The sequence below is a fragment of the Sorghum bicolor genome, chromosome 4 (genome assembly GCF_000003195.3).
Source record: "Sorghum bicolor cultivar BTx623 chromosome 4, Sorghum_bicolor_NCBIv3, whole genome shotgun sequence".
NCBI classification, from domain to species: Eukaryota; Viridiplantae; Streptophyta; class Magnoliopsida; order Poales; family Poaceae; genus Sorghum; species Sorghum bicolor.
Window position 1 is genome coordinate 52667783 of NC_012873.2, and position 21728 is coordinate 52689510.

Below are 21728 nucleotides of genomic sequence, written 5' to 3' on the forward strand. Positions count from 1 at the left end.
GAACTTGGCTGCTAAGGTCATGTCCACTAGCAATACGAATATTCAAGAGTAGACAATGAGTGAGCTAGGTTGTAGTCCAAGCATGCAAATTCCAACACCAAGCCTAGGAACGAAAACATGTCCTACATTCACATTCCTATATTCCACGTTCTAGGAATATTTATATTCTAAAAATACGAATGTTTCTATTCTCACGTTATAAAATAATACTTAAGTTTCCAGGAACATGGCTGCTAAGCAGCCGGCCATGATACCTAAACTAGACAGCTCCAGCAAGCACTAAAATGGCTTTTAAGGTTGCCGCCTTGGCCTGGGGACTGCTGGCTAGACATTCAAGGATCCAACGCGAAGGAACGCTGCCTAAGCCAGGTGATGATATTCTTAGGCAAGTCATGTAGTCATGTCAAAACATCTATATTTTATTTAGAAACAGTATAAAAGAGTCTCTCTACTTTTATAAAACTATTATCATCTATCTGTATAAATACGGTGCCAGGCCTTGTTTAGCTCCCAAAAAATTTCAAGATTCTCCGTCACATCAAATCTTATGGCACATACATGAAGTATAAAATTTAGACGAAAGCAAAAACCAATTACACAGTTTATTTGTAAATCACGAGACAAATCTTTTAACCCTAATTAGTCTATGATTATACAATATTTGCCACAAACAAACGAAAGTACTACAGTACCCAAAATCCAAAAAAATTGTCAACTAAACAAGGCCCAAGTTAATGGACCGTGACTGAATTATTCAGATACAAAAACTGACGATTCCATCCCAACCATCCATTTTTCCCAGTATGACCATCCCTATTTTACAGAGATTCAGAACATATGTTTTTGCAGAATCCCGTACTATGGGAAAAATCCCATATTCATCCCGAATTTAAACCCCAAGATTTGCATTTTCTTGGACAATGGTCCCAACGGCGGCAGGATGCTGACCATCTTCCAGCATGGCGTCAGGATGCTGACCATCTTCCAGCTTGGCGGCAGGATGCTGACTATTCATTGTCCTGCTTGGACAACACCAAACGTCGTATGCCAGCGCTCCCCTAGTGTGACAATTATAGCATGTCTTCATGTCACAATTTACATGAACAACCAGCTACTCTAAAACCTAAGCAGGACAATGAATAGTGACATCATCTATCCTGTTCGCAGTAAAGGAGTTATATACATCTTCACTGAAAGCCTGATGCTCCTAGGCTGAGTCAAACGCAACATCCATGGGTCCTAGCTACAATGCAGCTCGTCCTTGGCCCTTTGGTAGCTTCTTTGTTCCAGCTGTGCAGGAAAAAGGAAGAGGCATTTAAGTCATAGCTCATACAACAAAAACTAGGTTGAGCGATTAATGGCGTCACAATCAAGACTCACAGTCTTCCACGTCCTTTAGTTGGTAATAATGTGGTGCTATCTCTACCAGCCATTCAGGCTTCAGTTCCGTCACCTGTAGTGCCACAGTATCAATCGTCACATCAATATACAACAAATTCTCCTGCAGGTCTTAATGAGATTCTGAATAACAGGGCATACCTGGCGCATAAACTCTTTTGTTGTGAGAACTAATTCGTGGTATACTACCCACCGCGGACGTATCTGCATACAGCATATATAAGAACATAACACAAGAAATCATAACTAAAACTCGCAGAAGAAAAGGTAGAATTATGAATGCTATGAAAATGACATGATGTACAATCAAATGAACTTGCCTCCGCTAGTCCTGAACTAGGATGGATATGTACGGTCTGAGGGTTCTTGACAGTCTTATATGTACCATCCCTCTGCAACCGTGCAGAATGATGGAAGAAACCTACAGCACACATGAAATAATTGAATCATTGTATTGTTAGAAAGCACTGAAGAATACCCAAAAGGCTCATACCTGATGTTATAGCTTTTTTAATAGCATCTAAATCACTGGCATTTGAGCAAATCTCAATCTCAACTCTTTCCATAAGCCCCTCTAGTTGATCCCGAATATCTCTTGCCCTCTTCATGCTGCGCACCTGAATTATCCAATGATAATTTTACCACATAAATTTGCAGAATCAAGGATCAACAGATAAATTTCAACTAGTATGTAAAGATGAATTCTGTTACAAGGCTGATAGCTAAAAACAATAACTGTCCTTTGATATGTACTCCAGTGGATGCTATGTAGAGTCACCAAGATTATAAAAGTTAAATATATAACTTAGGTATTAGAGCATTTACAGCTACAACTACAGGCAGAAGCATCTAAAGCGCTATAGAAATCAGAATGCTGATGACTTTTAGTGTGTTACTGTTGCAAAGAAGCCCATAGAAATACTATAGTGTAACAGTAGATGTAGTAGTAATTGAACAGCGTATCCAGTGCCCGTCATGGATCTTGAACCTCTCGGCAGCGTTGAAACACTAAGGAAACTTTATATGTGTAACCCCACTCTAAAGCACTCTAACAGAGTTTTTTGATGAACATTAGCGTAGCCTATGAACCTAAGACACAATAAGATAGTATGCAGCTGCTTGCTGATTCCACTCATATCTAATTAGATATTATAGAATTTTGATTCCTCACACTTTTAAAGAATTTCACATTGGCTTTTTGGGAATCAGGGTTTTGGGATATAACGGTAATTCAATGTTCATGGCCCATGATGTGTACTTGGAAGAGGGTATTCAGACAAATATAGTTGAAATTCGCAAGAATGTTACAAGACAGCCTAGTGAAAGTTGGGCCCATAATCAGAAAATATAAGCAGCACAAACTGTTGAGGTATAATCAGGGAAACAAAAACCATTACTAACCAGTAGGTCACAGGATTTTTTGGGTACAGCAAATATTAAAAGCAAGTTTTTCTCAAGGGACCAACAATCAAATTTCAATAATGCGCTAACAGCAGGTGAGGTCTCCATCCTATTTCATCAATACTTTGTTTACAATATCTAAGTCATCCCCACCATTTTCCATTTCTTATGTACAAATATACCTTCTGAGAAAATATGAAAAATAAATAATAAAAGAGGACGTTTACTGGCTGATCAGATAATAAGAACTCAGGCCAAGAAATTAACCCTGAGGATAATAAGTATGAGCAGGTAAATACCTGTATATAGTTTTCATAACACCATTGAGTTGAATAGTCTGTTTCTTTCCAAGAACTATACACCTGCAAGAATAAGTTAGCATTGAACATATAAAAGGTGTGTGCATGTGTGTGCTTACAAAAGTAAACAGGCAGGGAATCATACATTTAGTAGTGCTATATGGTCCCCAACATTGCCAGTGTGGAAGTTCAACCTTGCATTATCTGCGTGAACTTGTTTGTCCTTCGGACGATAAAATATAGAATTGCCAATTGACAACATGGATGCAATGGAGATGACCTCGTCAGAACACTTGTACTTCTCTGAAGCAACAATCATCTTTGACAACATAGGATCCAGTGGAAATTCTGCCATTCTTCTTCCAGTCTTGGTTAACTCTCCACGACTGTTGAGTGCACTGAGAGCAAAAAGTTGTTCCAGAGCTCTTAATAGGGCTTCTGATGGAGGTGGATCCATGAAGTCAAAGTTAACCAAGTCATGAATACCAAGACTCTTGAGTGTAAGCACAACATTCGCAAGATTGGTTCGTTGGATCTCCGGAACAGTATTATCTTCTAGGTCGTGCATGTAGTTATAACTCGTGTAAAGACGGAAGCATTTTCCAGGTCCAGTGCGACCAGATCTTCCTGCCCTCTGGTTTGCTGAAGCTTTTGAGATAGGATTAATAAGTAGAGATTCCATTCCAGTGCGGGGATTGTATGATTTGATCTTACAAAAGCCTGGATCAATAACATATTTTATACCATCAATGGTCAATGAAGTCTCTGCTATATTAGTGGCCAGAACCACCTTACGGGCACCCTCGGGAGTTGGCTCAAATATCTTAGCTTGCAGCTCGGTAGGTAGATTTGCATAAATAGGACATATAATTAATTCTGATATTTTGGTGCCTAAGCCCCTTGTTCTGTGTTTAAGGATTTCATCAACTGTTTCAATTTCCTCCTGACCTGTGAGAAACACCAGGATATCTCCAGGGGGTTGTGTCACATGTATCTGTAAAACAGTGACAATTGCTGCATCTATGTAATCAGCCTCTGGGGCTTTTGTATAATGAATTTCAACCGGGTATCGCCTCCCAGGTATCTTGAAAATAGGAGCTGAATCGAAGTAGTCACTAAATTTTTCTGCATCAAGGGTGGCACTAGAAATGAGCAACTTCAGGTCTGGTCGAAAACGAGAAATATCCTGAAGGCAGGGAAACCATATTAATGTACATGGTAACATTTTGAGTTTGTATCAAATATAGTTGCAATACATCAAGCTAGCTAACCTTCACCAGACCAAATAAGATATCAGTGGAGAGGGTACGCTCGTGAGCTTCATCAACCATGACAACACTGCAGCAAAAATAAAGAAACAAACATAAGAAAGGTCTGTGATACTTTGGGGGAGGAACAAACACAGCTGCTTTCATAAATGGATACCTATAGCTAGCCAAATCTGGTTCACCAAGGAACTCCCTCAGAAGCATTCCATCAGTCATGTACTTAATAATTGTTTTATCTGAAGTGCAATCCTCAAATCTTATAGAGTAACCAACCTGAACAGTAGTTATTACAAATTATGATATGATAGAATATCCATTGAATGAAATTCCTATTGTGAACAATGTGACATTAGAATTAAGCAAAAAAATCAACCTCATGTCCAAGTTTAACACCCATTTCTTGAGATACTCTTGCTGCAACACTCATGGCAGCCACTCGACGAGGTTGAGTACATGCAACCTGCACAAAATTAAATACCTTTAGTGCATGGCTACTAGAGGCTGTAAATATAGGCAAAAAAACATCATGGCCTAAACCTAACCTACTTGCTACTTGCACGTTTCATGAAACTGGAGCTCAGAGAGCTACTAGGGAAAAGCCCATACCTCGTGTATAAGACCAATTAAAACATACACAGACGATGCTCGTCATATTCTCACTACAGTAATGGAGCTTATGGATATCTTACCTTTCCTTTCGCAGTATACCCAGCCTCATGAAGATACTGAGGTATTTGTGTTGTTTTACCGGACCCAGTCTCACCCACTATGACAATAACCTACAAAGAGAAACAAGGTTGTCAGAACATCAACTAAAGTCGAAATTCCTATAGCTATGAACCTAGAGTGGACCAGTTTAGTCCTAGATACAATCTGAGTTTGGTAGTTTGTGAACATTGATATGTTATATACATATATTGTATTTAGACTTTCGTATTGCGGTCTGATTTGGGACCCCTTAGGATCTACCTCTCCCAAGAAAATACACTCAAGATATCCTTTCTTGTGCTGCTCTCACTAATATTCGCACAGCTGATACACCTATGGAGCTTGGTATTCACTTGTGCCCCACTGATGGTGCACCTCTCAACGAACCCACTCAGTATTGTCATCGTGTTGGGAGTCTTGTCTATCTTGGTATCACTTGTCCTGACATTTCTCAGTCTATCCACATCTTCAGTCAGTTTGTTTCTTCTCCTACTTAGGTCCCTTGTTTTTCCCACATGAGGCTAGCCCCATTTCCATTCAGTGAAATGGGAATACATGTGTCTGAAGAACCAAAGAAGAAAAAAGATAACAGGCGACTGTCTCCAGCATATCTGAAGCTCTGCCTCAGAGTCAGATATAGCCTCCAGGAGCTAAACTACGATAAACCCGCCATATTACAGTCTAGAACGAAACATAACACGACAATTGCAGTCCTTTCAAGGTCAAGCACTGTCGTCACAGAAAACCTTAGACTAATGAAAATCCAACTGTTTTCCTGTTCCTTTAACTTCCACTTCTTCAGCTACTCATTCAGGTCGTTTTCCTCTTGGTGCTCCCTCTGTTCCAGTTGTGCCCAGATACCCCCTCCCACCACTCTGAGCATAGTGTTGACTCCATTGATGAGCATTTCACTGTCCACTTCAGCATACAGACCTATTCAATAACGCATAAAAGCACACGCATGACCAATAATCTCAACGGGATTGTTAATCTTGTTTCCATCAAAGCCGACTTTGTTCCTAGATTTCCAAATGGCCCAGCATATTGCACCAATCCCCCACATTTGAAAGTTCTTGCCCTTAGGCAGCCACAAGTCACACCATATCCAACATTGAGCTAAAGATGTAGGAACATTAGTTGCCCCAATACATTTAGCAATCACAGCCCAAATTACTTTTGCAGTTGGACAAGTAAATAAGAGATGATCAATAGATTCATCCTGATCACAGAAATGACACATTGGGTTCCCTACCCAACTCCTCTTGATCAGGTTATCCTCAGTTAAGATAGCATCATTGTCATAAGTCACATAAAGAACTTAATCTTTTGAGGCACTTTCCCTTTCCAGATTCTTTTGTGAAAAGGACTAGCATCATTTATAGTTAAAGCACTATACACAGATTTAACAGAGAAAAAAATGATTTTTCTCAATATCTCAAGTTGAAATCTCTCCACATCAGCCCATATTCTCTCCCAGCAAAGTTTTAGTTTTTCTGTTAACCATCTCCTAAAAGTAATCTGTATCACTCCATTTTCACATCAGCTATAATCACATCTTTTTGTTCACAGATAAACAGAGTTGGGAGCCTTGAGGCAATTGTGTAAATAGGTTTTTCATATAGCCAAGGGTCAATCCAGAATCTAGTCTTTCTACCATTACCAATCTGGCAATCTTAATGCTTCTCCCCTGATGAGAAGATCATACCAAATAGGAGAGTCAGTACTTTTATGATTATGAAAATATTTGGCCTTAATAATATCTTGCCACAACCCTTCCTCGTGCTCAAACTTCCATCACCAAACTGATATTCATTTTCTTTAAATCTTTAATGCCCAAACCCCCTTTCTTTTTGCTCTTACAGATCTTAGTCCATATGACAAGTGATATTTCCTTTTAGTGCCACCCCTTGCCAAAAAAAGGTTCTTCTGATTTTATCAATGTTATCAATAGTTATCTTAGGAAGCAAGTACACAGACATATGATATATAGGCGAATTATTAAGACTGCAACATATTAAAGTTGCTCTGCCAGCTATGTCCAGCCTCTTATTACTTTTATCAATCAAAGGTAACCAGTCAGTTAGATGTAGCCTACTGGCGCTAATAGGTGCTCCCAAATAATTGATAGGGAATTTACCCACTTGGCAATTAAAGATATCAGCATAAGTTGAGTCCCAAGTATTGTCATCATTAATCATCACCACTTCACTCTTATTAAAATTGATCTTCAAACCTGCCATCATTTGCCCACCTCCTTCGTGTTATGTGATACCTTCATGGAACCATTTCTCGCTGCCTTTTCTTTCCTCCAGCTTTGGGCTTATTCTGATGCCACTTGGGCTAGTGATCACTCTGACCGTCGCTCTCTTTCCGCTTATCGTGTCTTTCTTGGCTCCTGCTTGATTGCCTAGAAGACCAAAAAGCAGACTGCAGTTTCCCGTTCGAGTGTGAGGCTGAGTTAAGTTGCGGGCTATGGCAATTGTGACTATGGAGGTGACTTGGCTACGATGGCTGCTTGAGGATTTCGTCGTGCCAGTTACTGCACCGACTCCCCTCTCCTCTGATAGCTTCTTATACGATAGTGCAATCAATATGGCCAGGGACCCAGTGAAACATGAACTCACCAAACACATTGGCATCGATGCTTCTTATACGAGATCGCAAGTGCATGATTATGCTACGACTCTCCACCATGTGCCTTCTGACGTTCAGCTAGAGGATATTTTCATGAAAGCACAGACTAGGGCACACAAATAGTTATTCTCCCCAAACTCAGTGCTGTTGAACTACCATGAGTTTGAGGGGGTACTAGATATATGTATACTGTATTGAGACTTTAGTGTAGGGTGCTATCTGCACTTTGTACCTCTTCATATTTGGCCCTATGGGCATTGCAATAGAGCTTTGTTGCACATTACATACTTGGTGAATCTTGGCCAGACCGGAAACTCAATTGACAAAAAGTTCTACTTGAATCTACTTATCCCAGTAACATATCATACTCATATATACTTGTGTATACTTTATTAAACGTGAAGTGTCATCTTTGATCCATTACATATTCTACTTTTGAATATTGAAAACACATTACATATGGACTATATTTGGAGGATCCCAGTGCATTATCTATCTTTACCCAAAAAAATTGGAAGCAAAGCATTCCGTCAAGCAACCTGGTGACGCATTGACACTGTTGTAGATGCATTCTTTTGCCTGAAAAATGGTATTGTTGTAGATCTGGTTGGTGGATTTGGGGAAGCATGTGCTGGTGCTGAGAGACAAAGGAGAGATTGGGTTGCAAAGGAGCTAGAGCTTGGCGATGCATTGCTGCTGATTGGCATTGCCGCTCCTACGCCGACCAATCGATGGCGGCAGTGGCTCACAGGTTGCAACTGTTTCCACAACGCTCGTGGCTGTGATAGCCATGTAGGGTTCGCAGAGTCATGCTGAAGCCACAGCGTGGAGGTGTCCTCAACGTGTCCAGAGGCGCCGGACGCCAACCTCACGGGGTCACTGCAGAGCAGCGCCCCCCACAACTTGGCATGTACCCTAGAGTGTGGCCAGTGCAACCTGTGGCTAGCGGAAACTGCCGTGACCGTTCACAAGGAGGAAGAAGTGGCGATCAGACAGACAGGTGGACGGCGTTATCAGCAAATGTGACAGAATGCTAGTTTAGCGTGATGTTTATTCTTTGATGCTATTTTACAGAACTTTTAATGGCATTATTTGAATGTGGAGATCTTTCGATGCTACGTAACTAATTTTCCCTGGATTCTATGATTTAATCTAAGGATGCCATGCGTCATCCAAATAATGATCATCAAGCAACATCATTACAAAAGGTCAAAAGCAACACAAACCTGATACTCTTCTACAGCTTTAAGCAGTTCATCCCTAAATTTGAAAATTGGAAGTGTCTTTCGCTCATCCTAGTTCAGAAAAGGAGAATTGTTAATAAAGAGGATATTAACATAAATCTTTCAGGAATGTATGCAGCTGCCAATAGAAGTACACATGTTCTATGCTTCCATCACAGCAAAAGAAAAGGCCACACATCACATATGGACCACAACTACATGTTCTATGACCAGTAATCACACTAACCTGGAGCTCCCTTTTCAAAATATCTTTTGCTTCAACGTCCTCTTTATCTGAATCGTCTTCAGGCTAGAATAGGAAATTTCAGTAAGATAACAATACCTCTTAAAGACATCACAATAAACAAGGAAATTAAAAGCATTTAACTGATTACCTGGGTTCCTTCTATGACTGATGATTTAACAAAATCAATCGTATCTTCAAATACATACCTAAGAAGTTGTAAATGTAATACAAGAAGAAATCAAGTGTCAGACAAAGGCGCAGTCAAGTAGTCAACATTATTCATCGATGTCATGCAATAGAAATAGTTCAGTTCAAACAAAATTTATGCACAAACTCTTTGCACTACATATGAAATAGAGCTTACTGCTGAATTAGGTTAAAAAAGTCTGTTCTCAAGAAAATTTGCACCCACAAAGATTCCCAGGTAAGTAGCAAATAGCACCAAGTAGCAGAAGTCCCTGAACCAATATAACTTTTATAACATTGCCAGTTACCCAATTCTTGTAGATGCAGACCTCCAACTGACTATTCTCGCTCACAACCTCCTCGCCGGCAGACTATCTTCTCATGCTTCTGGATGGTCCTATGGCTGCTTGTGTCTACAGCGGCAACAGGGCAATCAAGACTAATGTTTTTTGCCTTCAGCTCAGACATTAGTTGAGGCTTGGACATGCCCCTACCGGTTCTTGTTTGTGGTCATTGGCATCCTGCACGGAACAGCTTGTGTGGGTACTTTGCGTCCAATCAAACATGGCTGCCTGATCACACACGTATTGTTTCTGGCTAACCGTCTCATATTCTCATCCAGTCATCCAGTGACCACTCCAAAGCACCTCTGCTGGCGATGAATCATCCCCTTCCCCTGCTCAGACCATTGCAGTTGAACAGGGGTAGATGTACACTCCCAACACGCTGGTTCCAGCGCCCACAGGACACAAGTTTAATGGGCACTGCGTCGGAACCGAGGATGAGAGAAAGTGGAGTGAGAGCCTCCCCACCCACAAGTTCACCTCCTGATCTCCTGGAGTCCTGGTCTCCCTTTCTCCTCTGTGGCCTTTCGTCCGTCCCTCTCCTCCCCCATTTTGGTAGATTGTCAAGATTGTCACCATGGTGAAGAACTAAAACTTTGGGTCTAGACAGTATTCGAGGAATTTCCCACCTCTTAGCCCTTTTGCCGAGCCTGGATTGATCTTTGGTCAAGGTTGAGTTGTGTTTGTACATAGGTGCTAATGCTCTTGGTCTGTGCAAGTGTGTGTTTGTAAGGGATCTTTCCCCTTTATTTCTTCTCAATATATGGCCTTGTTTAGTTGGCAAAATTTTGGTTTTTTGGCTACTGTAGCACTTTCGTTTTTATTTGACAAACATTGTCCAATCACGGAGTAACTAGGCTCAAAAAATTCATCTCACAAATTTCAAGTAAACTGTGTAATTAGTTTTTATTTTTATCTTTATTTAATGCTCCATGCATGTGACCAAAGATTCGATGTTTGTCAATAATAAACTGTAGGGCTCCGACGTATAGGGCACCCAGGCTCCAATACATGTTCCTAGGGTAGCCTCTGAGCTTGTAACACAACTCTCTAAAATGCATATTATAACCAGCACCGGCTTCAGAGTGTGATCCAAAAGCATCAACGAACTTCCATTCACCCCCCCCCCCCCCCCCCCCCTCCTCCCGCCAACAAAAAACAGCAATTTGAGACAGCCTTTAGGAGGCAAGATTTTGAATAAATGGGTAAAAAGACAAATGGTTTCCTTTAGTGGCACAATTAATTCATTTAGCACAAAAAGAGCAACTTACTGATACTCATCTGAAGACGTCTTCTTATCTTTGGATCCAAATCGCAGTTTCGATTTTCCTGGAACAAGTACATAGTTTTCTTCCATGTCAGTCTCTTCCGAAATATATATGAAGACCATAGGTAACACTTAAAGAGATCATGAGACGTGGGAGTTTGTTTCAGATATGTGGCATTACCTATTTGGTGTTCTTCCCATGCTTCCTGTTCAGCAAAAGGGTTCATTTTATCTTTGGCCTCAGGATCTCTGCTTGTTCATGAAACTATCAGGACGCCCGAATAAGAAAATTGCATGCAATCATGCACATAAGAGGTCATAATGTAAACCTTACTTGTACCGCTGCATGGCCACGGAGAATCTCTTCTCTTGATTGACATTTTCACCCATGTCATAAGCTTCAGGCATTTTGTACTGAAATGCATGTACATAAACTCGTTAGCATTAAAGATACTAACAGACATGTGTACAGCATGTTGTATGGTCCCTCCTGCGTTTATGGCGGACACCTAGGCGACGCCATATGCACATTTTAGGCGCATGAAGGCATTGTGTAAGCAAGAATTTTAGGTACTAGTGCAGCACATACATACTTGTTTGTTCCCAATTCTGTCCCACACGAAAGCACAGGTCTAAGGTCTGGCACCGGTCATGGTCGTTCTCACATGGACTATGGTGCCGCTGTGTATGGGTGGGGCCAGGGTTTTCTCGACCAGCATGAGATAATAAAATGCCCAGGGGCTGTCTTATCCCCACAGGTTGAGTCTTTTTTTAACAGAGCGACTGAATTTGGAATATTTTAATGCACTTCAAATAATCAAACATGATCAGACATCCAAACTAACATTTATGAAATGAGTAAATCGATCCAAGAAGAAAACATACCTCACCAACATCATCAGGAGTCTCAACATGTTCTTTGACAAGACCATATAACTTCATCTTGTAACTACACACACAATGACACAAACCAGTTCATGTCAGGGTTTACATGCAAATGCATAGTCTAGAAATGTATGCACAAAGCTAATAAAAAAGGAAAACATAATTAGCTTCAGAGAATTATCTCCATAGTAGGACTTCATTTAGTTGTTACCTCAACTCCTTTTCTTCTGCCTCTGTTAGTTTCACATCCTGAAAAATGTACTGGTGGTCCAGAATTTCATCACTGCATATATCACAAAAATAATGTTAGTACCTGCACAATCAGATATCTAGACACCAAAAACTACAGTAATGAACCCACATATAAGAAGTATTCTTGTACTCACCGAATTTCCTCAATTTTTTTGTCCCGACGCTTTTGCAGGTATGCTTGCCTTGAGAATTTTCTGCACATTGATTTAAAGAGAAAGACATTACAAAGTGAATTCAGTACAAAGTAATCTCAAAATCTTTTTGTTTTGTAACTTGAATCTTCTTTGTACCTAAGACATGCAATAGCAAAGGCAATGCAATCATCGATTATGGTACATAAATAATTCAAGAATACTATATAACAAAAGCAGCACAGTAATTATTTGTTAGTGGGCACAAACGACCGTTCAATTTCCAAGAGAAAGATTGGGTCCATGTTTCATCTATACTTTTGATCTGTTACACCTACTTCTTTCAGCACACCAAACTTCTACTGAAACACCACCATATCATATATGTTTCAAACTTAAATGTTACTCAATACCTGGTTCTAGTCACAAATCATAAGCATCAGAAGTAAATAATCAATATTGTGGTTTCTCCATCCTACTATTGCATTGGTCACACCTAGTTCCTCCTAGGTTGGTCAAGTTCTTTCGACATGAAACGAGTTCTCTCAAAGTTGAAACCGCCATAAAAAATAGAAAATTTGAACAATTGCACTCACAATTCAACACTTCTGCTAAATTACTTCCAGTCATAATTCAATACGATTTCTCTTGAAATCTTATTGCATTGTTTGTTCTCTTTTCCTAACTTGAAAGTTCCATTGCTATGTGGCATTTATTTTCAGTAACAAGTTTTTTCAATATTGCAATGAAACAAGTAAATTAAGCTAATTAATTATCAAAGCAATTGGTAAGACAGCAAAAGAAAGTTATGACAATAAGTCAACTGAAAACTAATTGGAGTTGCAAGGTGAAAACCTCAGATCAGATGTGTCATTCTTGTCCATTGCTTGAGATCTTCTAGTAAGCTCTTCTGTCAATGACCTTGTATCAATAACATTTTGCGAAGATAATAATTAAGCTGAAAACAAACCAAGTAACAAACCTTGTTCTTCCTTAGATAATTGTCGCTCCATCAACTAAAGAAAACAAACCAAGTAACAAAGTATCAGTTTAAAACTTCACGTAAAACAATATGTTTAGAAAGAAATAAAATCACGACATTCAGAAGAATGTGTCGTGCAAATCTAGTAGGCAAATGATGCATGAATCATGACCAAAAGGCACATCCAGACGAATATGTTTCCCGAGGAAAAAAACCCTGCATCAGGGGATTTGAGAGGGCTCCAGTCAAAGGTGTTCTGCAGGAGGCATTGAGTTGGTATCCCTTTGGCTCTGAGTTCTGTTAGATCCTTTAAAAATTGTTCTACCTTGCACTTCTATAATCTTGGGTTTTTCTTCTTTCTCTTTTTGAGTTTAGTTGTGTGGGTTGTGGTGTAAATGCTCTGCTGTGGTTGTTTTGTACTTTGTGTCTTCTTCTTAATATATAGTATAATGACGGACAGCTCTTCTGCTGGTTCGAGAAAAAGATCCAGCTGGAAAAAAAGTTCACCTTCTCCCTTCATAATGATGTCCAGGAACAATCAGTTAAACATCACACCTTCTTTATAAGACAGCTATTTTCTAAGAAAACTGAAAAAGGTACAAACTAAGAAGATCAGGAACATGATTGCTGGAAGAACTCTGTGAGGTATTGTTGTTCCTCAGCATGTAAAAATTGCAAAGCTCACAAGCGACCTTACTATTTTTGGGCGCCCAGAAGGCCAGAACCATCAATCAAACTGTGAACTAACCTCAACTCAAGAGATATATCGCTACCGCAGATGGCAGAGTGAGGGGAAAAGCACAACTTCATTAGACAAAGCTCAAAGAAGCAGAAATGTTTCCAGAACTTTGATATATTGCTAACTAAATGGTATTCCTACAATTGGAGCATCGAAAAATATCAACAGTCAAAATGTTGATCAAAATACATATTCCGGCAATCAAGATCCTGTCATATTTTGATTTTATTATCTTCTGCGTTTTCATTTGGAATATACTTTTCAACTCTACAACTATAATCTATTTGTTCTCCAAAAGAAATAGACGCAAAACAAGAAGTGTCAGCTAATTGGATAATTACCTTCCTTGTGTTAGCTGCATCTCTTTCTCTCATGTTCCTTTCTAGCTGGGCCTTTTCCTGCTGATCTCTAATCCTTTCTTTCTCGTCCTACAAGGCATCAAATAAATCAGATTCAACAATAAATACTACTCCCTCTGTATAGTTTTTTGTACAAACTTGGTATCATATATGTTAATTATTTTTGTACAAAACTACAAACTTGGTTAAAGTTAACATATAGTTTTTTGACTTAAAACAAACCCAGAAGTAGCTATATTTTCGGGTGGAGGTAGTAGCTGACAAACCATAATTCTACAATTTAATGTACAACAAAATATTAGTCCTAGAAGAAGACATACATCAGAGCTGCTGTCGCCACCTTCTTCATCCTCCTCTTCTGTTCGCCGACGGACATTCCTTCCAGAATCTTTTGCCACTATTTCCTAAACATAACATCTCAATTTGAGTCATTGTATGTAAAAGCGGAGGAGGGGAGATGGGGGCTGTTAGCACTTGGATCATACATCATCACCACTGTCTTGATCTGCTTTCCTCCTGAAATGCTTTCGACTCTTAGATGATGGATTTGTTGAGGTCTTTTGACTTGTTGGTGTCTGGTTGTCAGTATTGTCATCCTCGTCGGCCAACAGCTTGTAAGTGCTCTGTTTCTGGACAAGCTTTGCCGCCTCCCTCTCCTGCTTTTGGTAATTCTGGAGCAAACAAAAATAAGTATTTTATCCACGAACAAGGAACCATCACAAAATGCGATGGGAAGAACAATGTAAGAAGGAAGTTGAAACATACACTGATGCCGCTGGCCCTACGGGGAACCTTGGCGTAGACATCCGACGCAAAGGTACGTGTCTCCGCAGACGAGGTGAACCCGAACTCGACGAGCTTGCTCACGAGGTCACCGGTAGAAGAGCACTCCTTCGCTGGGAATGCACGCACGTGATCCCATAGTAAGGCCTTGTTTAGTTTTGGTTTTGGTTACTGTAGCACTTCCGTTTGTATTTGACAATTATTGTCCAATTATAGACTAAATAGGCTCAAAAGATTCGTCTCGAAAATTACAGGCAAACTGTATAATTAGTTATTTATTTTATCTATATTTAATGCTTTATACATATGTCTAAAGGTTCAATGTGACAGGAAATCTTGAAAATTTTTGGAAACTAAACAAGTCCTAAGAACAACGAACAGAAGAGGAACAGAATCGAGCAACATGAAAAGAAACTTAGCGTACCAAGCCTGATGACGTACTGGACGACAACGTTCTTGGAGTAGCCCAAGAGGCTCATGAGCTTGTCCGAGACCCACTCCCTGAGCTGCCCATCGCTCGCCATGCCTTAGCCCCACGTTCGCCTCCTCGAATCGGACGAAAGGAGTGGGATGGGCGACGGAAGGGAGAGTTGGGCTAGGGTTTGTCTGCTATGGCAGTGCGAGGTGGAAGAGACACATCAGGCGGAGGTGATTGCGGCAGCGAGGCTGGAGTTAGCACTAGAAGACGCGGGGCGCCTCCTTCCGCGGCCTTCCCGGGGCGCCTCCTTCTGCGGCCTGTTGGGCACCGGCGGCGTCAACCTATCCAACCCCGGCGCGTGTGCCTGCGGTGGGTGGTGGCGGAGCCGCGGAGGGCGGCACGCGGCGACCTCAACGGACGGCGGCCGGTGCAGTGGCGGCCGGTTCTGCTCCTCGGCTTCTCCCCTCTCCCTTCCGGCGTCCGGTGGCCGTGGCTCCGTGTCGAAGGGCGGCGGCTGGCGCGGTTGAGGCCTCAGCCTTCGGGTGTGGGCCAGAAGCATACCCTATTCCTTCTGACAATGGGCCTTGACCAATGGGCCTAAGGCCAGTCTCAATAGAGTTTCATATGATGTTTCATGCACATTAAATACATTGTCACATCATCTTTTTGCATGAAACAGTGAGGAGAGAGAAGGGAAACGTTTCATCCCGGTGAAACGAGCTAGCGCTGTTTCCAACGAGTTGGAAATCGCGTGAAACGCGCGTTGAGGGGAAGAGTTTCATCGCCGGAGATCCCGTGCGCACGCGCATCCGCCCGCCCCCTTCGCCATCTTCCCACGCCTCGCCCCAACCTTCCCGCGCCTTTGCCATCGAGCCCGCGCCCCACTCCATCTTCCCGTGCCTCTGCCTCCTAGCTTCTCGCAACCCACCCCATCGGAGCCGCTAGGGCAGAGTCCAACGGCCATGGATCCACCGCCGCCTGAGTCTTCCGGGCGGCTCGCATCCGACAGAGGAGGGAGAGGGCACGCGGCCAGCCGCCTGGGAAAGAAGACTGTGCCCTCGTCTGTGCCATCACCGTCTCCGGCGTCCTCACCAGCGCCGCCACCGATTTCGACGCCGCCGCCGGTATCCTCCCCTGCTGTGTCGACTGCCTCTCCAGCACCGCCTTCTTTTGTGCTGCCACAGCCACCGCAAAGGAGTAGGATGGGGGGCCATACCCCCAAATTTACATCTCTTCATGGAAATCTAGAAGGCCTAAATTCATGGTAAGCAGTTGATTTCGAACTGTGCTATGCATTTAGATTGGTGAACTCCAATTGCTAGCAAAGGCTGGGCGCATTAATGCATTTCATAGGTCTAAGAAATTTTGCACATAATTTCGAAACTCCGTATAAGACTATTCTGAATTTTAGTTTGGTCTCATGTGATAGTTAATTATTCACATATCTGTGCATTGTACAAGGTCCATCGAGTTGATATATTTCAAGCATAAACGTAACTGCCATTGAAAATTGTCTGTAAGTTAGTACCTGAAGGAGTGCTTCTTACATTCAGTATAAGATGCAGTACAGTATGATAGATTGAGTTCCTGCAGCCAGACAGGTTTATAGATGTAAGAGAGTAAAGCCTTCTAATTGATTGAGTGGTTTCTTCAATACAGCCAGACAGGTTATGATAGATTGAGTTCTTGCCTCATTGTTATCAACTTGATCTGTGTTTTTGCGATGCTAAGACCATGTACCTTGAGATGGTATAATAATATGTCATTGACTGACTATTCTATGCAAATTTCAGAGGCTATCCGGCAGGTGGTTTTTTGAATTTTATGCAACAACCACACTATCCGCCACAACCACAAGTGCATGGAGAAAATTTTCATTTGGTTGGTCAAACTATGAGCTTCAACTCGATATCTCAATCACCATCAAGTGCCTATAGGAGAGCAACACCTGAAGCTGCTAAACAAGGTACTTCAACTTACGATCCAGTGAACATCGACACTGATCTAGTTGACAACAATGAGGCAAATAGGACAGCGAAGAAAAGATATTGGACAGCTGAAGAGGAAGAGGAAGTGATGCAGGTCTTTTTTCTGTAGTACGATGCTCTAGTATGCATTTTCTGTAAATTTGGTGCATCTGCATTCAAATTGTGTGATGACATATGACGTTGCAAAAGGCTGCATAGTTTTTTTTGCAAGGACAAAAGGCTACATAGTTCACAAACCACAACGGATCACAATACAGTATACGAATTAAATGCTAAAGATAGCCTATGAAACCGTGAGATGAAACTGTACATTGAGACACTCTATTTCATTTAGTTTCATTCTTTGGTGCCACGTCTTGGAAACTGGGAGATGAAACCGCCTAAGGGCACTCACAATGCAGACTCTATCATAGAGTCTAAAGTTATTTATTACCTCGAACAATGTGGACTTGGAGTCTAAGGGCAGTCCCAATGGAAGAAACTAGTCACGATTTCCATAACAGCCACATCAGCAAGAAACCAGCTATAGAAATCATATCACACAATGCAAGTTTCTATCCCTAATAAATGTTTCTGACTCTCTCTCCTAAAGTCCATCGCCATGCTCCTGAGCCGCAGCGCATTTGCTCGCTAGGAGCCAAGCGAGTCTGCACGGACGATCAAAGAGTATCGTCTTCCTCCTCGGTTGGCCTCCACCTTGCCATGGGAGGCCGCAGCAAAAACGAACGGCAAGTGGCCTGGGCGGCGGCGACCTCGCCATGGAGCGCGCCGTCGAGGCAAGGGACTAGGGGACCGTGACCTCGCCACAGAGAGCACCATCGCGACCTGCACCTCGCCATGGATGGCCGCGTCCACGGACAGCGCCATCGAGCGTCGAGGCAACGGGCCAGGCGACCACGACCTCATCACGCAGAGCGCCGTCGTGACCTGCACCTCGCCATGGATGGCTGCGTGTGCTATGGCCAGCGTCCACCTCGCCATGGAGAGCGCCGTCAAGGCAGAGGCCAGGCCACCAGCAGCGCGGCCAGCACGGCGTATGCGAACGTGAGTGGCGTCGGTGATAGCGATGCGGCCTGCGGATGACGCGAGCGACCTGTAGACGGTGGCGTGGCTTGAGCAACGGCGGCGCAACAGCGAGTGCAGAGGAGGAAGTCTCGTCGCAGGCCCACTGTAAGTGCATTCGTCCCCGGTGTGGGTTTTGATAATTAATGACAATCGAATTAGGAACTAACATGTCTATCAAGTGTAATCTACAGGTGTTAGTTCATTGATGGAATCAAACAAACACATTTGGTGAATCACAGCACCCCCCAAAATTTCTTCATATAAGCGACGTTTCAACTCAAGGAGCTACCTAGTTTTATTTCTTGGTTGAGTTATAGGAAACGCCGCACTATCAAGAGGGATGCAAATTGAGTCGGTAAGATGAGGATAAAGGTGCTCAGGTCATCTTAGGTATTGCGCTTGAGAGACACACTTGCACACACGAACTTCTAGAAAGTTTCTTCTCTGCCAGGGTGAGCCGGTAGTACCGGCCCTCAGGGCCGGTGGTACCGGCAGTGCCAGCTCTACTCCTGAGTTTTGCGAGAAATTGAACCGCCGGTAGTACCGGTGAAACGCTGGTAGTACCGGTAGGCCAAATTCTCGCAGAACTGCGGTTTTACGAGATTTTGAACTGCCGGTGGTACCGGCCTTCCACCGGTAGTACCGGTAGGCCTTTTTCTCGCATCTTTCTCAGCTTTCTCACGTTTAGATCTGGGGGCGCCGGTGGTACCGGTGTTTGCACCGGTAGTACCGGCCAGTGTTCTGTACTCTAGTATAAATAGCTCTTCCCTCTTTTCTAACCATTGGCTTGCTCATTCTAGCTACTCCAACTCTGAGAAAACAGTCTCCAAGCTTTGTCTCACCCACTCTCTCTCCCTCTTGCTCCTAGACTTCATTTCTTGAGAGATTCGAGCTAGAGAAGTGAGATTAGAGAGTTGGGAGCATCGATCTGCGACTTGAGCACTCCGTTCCTCGTCTTGCCGGTTTGGTTTGTGTTTGTTACTCTTGGGTTCTTGGAACCCTAGCCGGCTAGGCGTTCTTCGTGGTTGCCCGTGTTGATTCATTTGTGAGGGCACCCCGAAGTGTTTGTATTACCCCTTGATTCTTAGTGGAAACATCAAGCCAACCTTTGTGGTTGCTTGAGGAGAAGACCTAAGTGGTCAGACCTTCGTGGTCACCTCAACAACGGGGACATAGGTACTCCTTAGTGGAGATTGCCGAACCTCGGGAAAAATACCTTGTCTTGCTGGGGAGGTAGCTTCGACTACCCTTGCTTGTGTTCTTTGTGTTCCTCTCTCTTTTCTTTCTTTCAACAGGTAAACAAAGGTCGATCTACGTTTTGGAGAAGGATTGAGCTAAGGGAACTCCAACAACACACTCCTCTATGCTTAGGAAAGTGGGGTAAAACTCAGATCTGAAATCTAAGCACTTTGCACTCTGATTTCGTAGCTGTCTTAGGGAGTCGGTAGTACCAGCAGTTTGCGTCGGTACTACTGGCTGTGTGACACCAGTAGTACCGGCTCAAACTGTCGGTGGTACCGACAGGCATTTGACTTCCGCAACTTGAGTTTTTGAGTTTCAGGTTTTTAAGATACGCCTATTCACCCCCCTCTAGGCCAATTAGATCCTTTCACCCATCGATAGAAATCACTCGTTTCCTCCCAACGGCAAACTAGCGGTTTCTTCATGCATTGGATGACGAGTAGACGTGGTTTCTCATCTGAGAAACGATTTCTTCATATTTCTCTCTCTTTCTTCATTAATTAGATTGCCACATCAGATTTTTGCTGAGTTGGAAAGATAATAAATAGGGATAGAAACTACCATTAATATACCATTGGGATTGCCCTTTCTCGAACAATGTGGACTTAGAGTCTAAATAAGACTTGAAGTCTTATTTTTCTTCATATTTCTTCAATAAATATGCCGCCACATCAGCAAAATACCATAAATAATATGTAATTAAGTGTCTTGGACTCTGCGATAGAGTCTTATATTGTGAGTGCCCTAATGGTGTGTTTGGCAAGTCTCCACTCAACTCCGGCTCTTGCTCCTATGCTGAACATTTTTATTTAGAAACCGTTTTTAGGCCTGGTTTAGTTCCAAAATTTTTGGCAAAATGGGTATTGTAGCACTTTCGTTTGTGTTTGATAAATATTGTCCAATCATAGACTAACTAGGCTCAAAAGATTCGTCTTGTCAATTCCGACCAAACTGTGTAGTTAGTTTTTCTTTTCGTTTATATTTAATACTCATGCATACGTTTGAAGATTCGATGTGATGAGGAATCTGAAATTTTTTGCAAATTTTTTTGAGAACTAAACAAGGCCTTAACTAACACATCACGTAGAAATATGAGGTATACTGACACAATTCTATGGCCTTGTTTAGATGTGAAATGTTTTTGGATTTCGCTACTGTAGCACTTTCATTTGTTTGTGGTAAATATTGTTCAATCATGGACTAACTAGTATCAAAAGATTCGTCTCGTGATTTACAGACTAATTGTGTAATTAGTTTTTGTTTTCGTCTATATTTAATAATTCATACATGCGCCGCAAGATTCGATGTGACAGGGAATCTTAAAAACTTTTTGGTTTTTTGTGGGAACTAGGCCTAAATTTTTGTGAATATTTGTTTCTACACGATGTCAGCTTAAAAGAATTAAGGAAGACCCACATGTTAGGATTACATCTCTATTATAGTTCACCTAAAAAAATTATACTTGGTCTACCAAAAAAACACCTCCACTGAGTGCCTCAACCATTGTGTACCCAATAAAATGCACATAAGATTTTATCTTCACCAAAATCAACGTGTCAGAACTAACCACGACCAAATTCAACGACTGTAAACTCTCGAGGACCTAGCCGACGGCTACTACGACGCCGCGGAGCCCCCGATCGTGAGGTCAGCTGAGCATCGATCATTGCCCCGTACGTGCATCATTGTTGCTACGCCAATCGTCGCACAGTGCCCTTGCATCTGCAGTCTTCTAAACTGGACTCGGGAAGATTCGTCAAAGGGCATCGTTGTTGCTATGCTGCCTGTCGCCGCACAATGCCCTCGCATCCGCCATCTTCTAGACTAGCCTTGGGAGTTCATCGGGTGGATCAAGATGTCTGATGTCCTCTGGTCTGACTGCGGGAGTTCATTTGGAGATCACGACGCC

The 21728-nt window shown here is 42.3% G+C and overlaps 1 protein-coding gene across 2 annotated transcripts; it reads right to left on the minus strand.

Annotated features, from left to right (window-relative positions):
• Positions 689 to 16076, minus strand: LOC8064256 (pre-mRNA-splicing factor ATP-dependent RNA helicase DEAH1). 2 transcript variants are annotated; one of them, XM_021459147.1, is made up of 27 exons: positions 15531 to 16076; positions 15089 to 15219; positions 14809 to 14994; positions 14644 to 14727; positions 14306 to 14392; positions 13226 to 13259; positions 13099 to 13153; positions 12247 to 12306; positions 12072 to 12143; positions 11861 to 11924; positions 11310 to 11389; positions 11157 to 11224; positions 10980 to 11037; positions 9327 to 9384; positions 9179 to 9241; positions 8935 to 9003; positions 5056 to 5145; positions 4740 to 4826; positions 4524 to 4639; positions 4370 to 4436; positions 3244 to 4284; positions 3099 to 3161; positions 1892 to 2015; positions 1719 to 1819; positions 1540 to 1602; positions 1381 to 1453; positions 689 to 1290 (listed from the first exon to the last, which is right to left on the minus strand). In XM_021459147.1, the coding sequence occupies exons 1-27, from the start codon at positions 15628 to 15630 to the stop codon at positions 1244 to 1246; spliced, it is 3141 nt and encodes a 1046-aa protein (XP_021314822.1). In that variant the 5' UTR covers positions 15631 to 16076; the 3' UTR covers positions 689 to 1243. The 2 variants fall into 2 exon arrangements, with proteins under 2 accessions (XP_021314822.1, XP_021314823.1); XM_021459148.1 differs by lacking the exons at positions 11861 to 11924; positions 12072 to 12143; positions 12247 to 12306; ... (5 more) ...; positions 15089 to 15219; positions 15531 to 16076 and having other exon boundaries at positions 11157 to 11240; positions 11310 to 11380.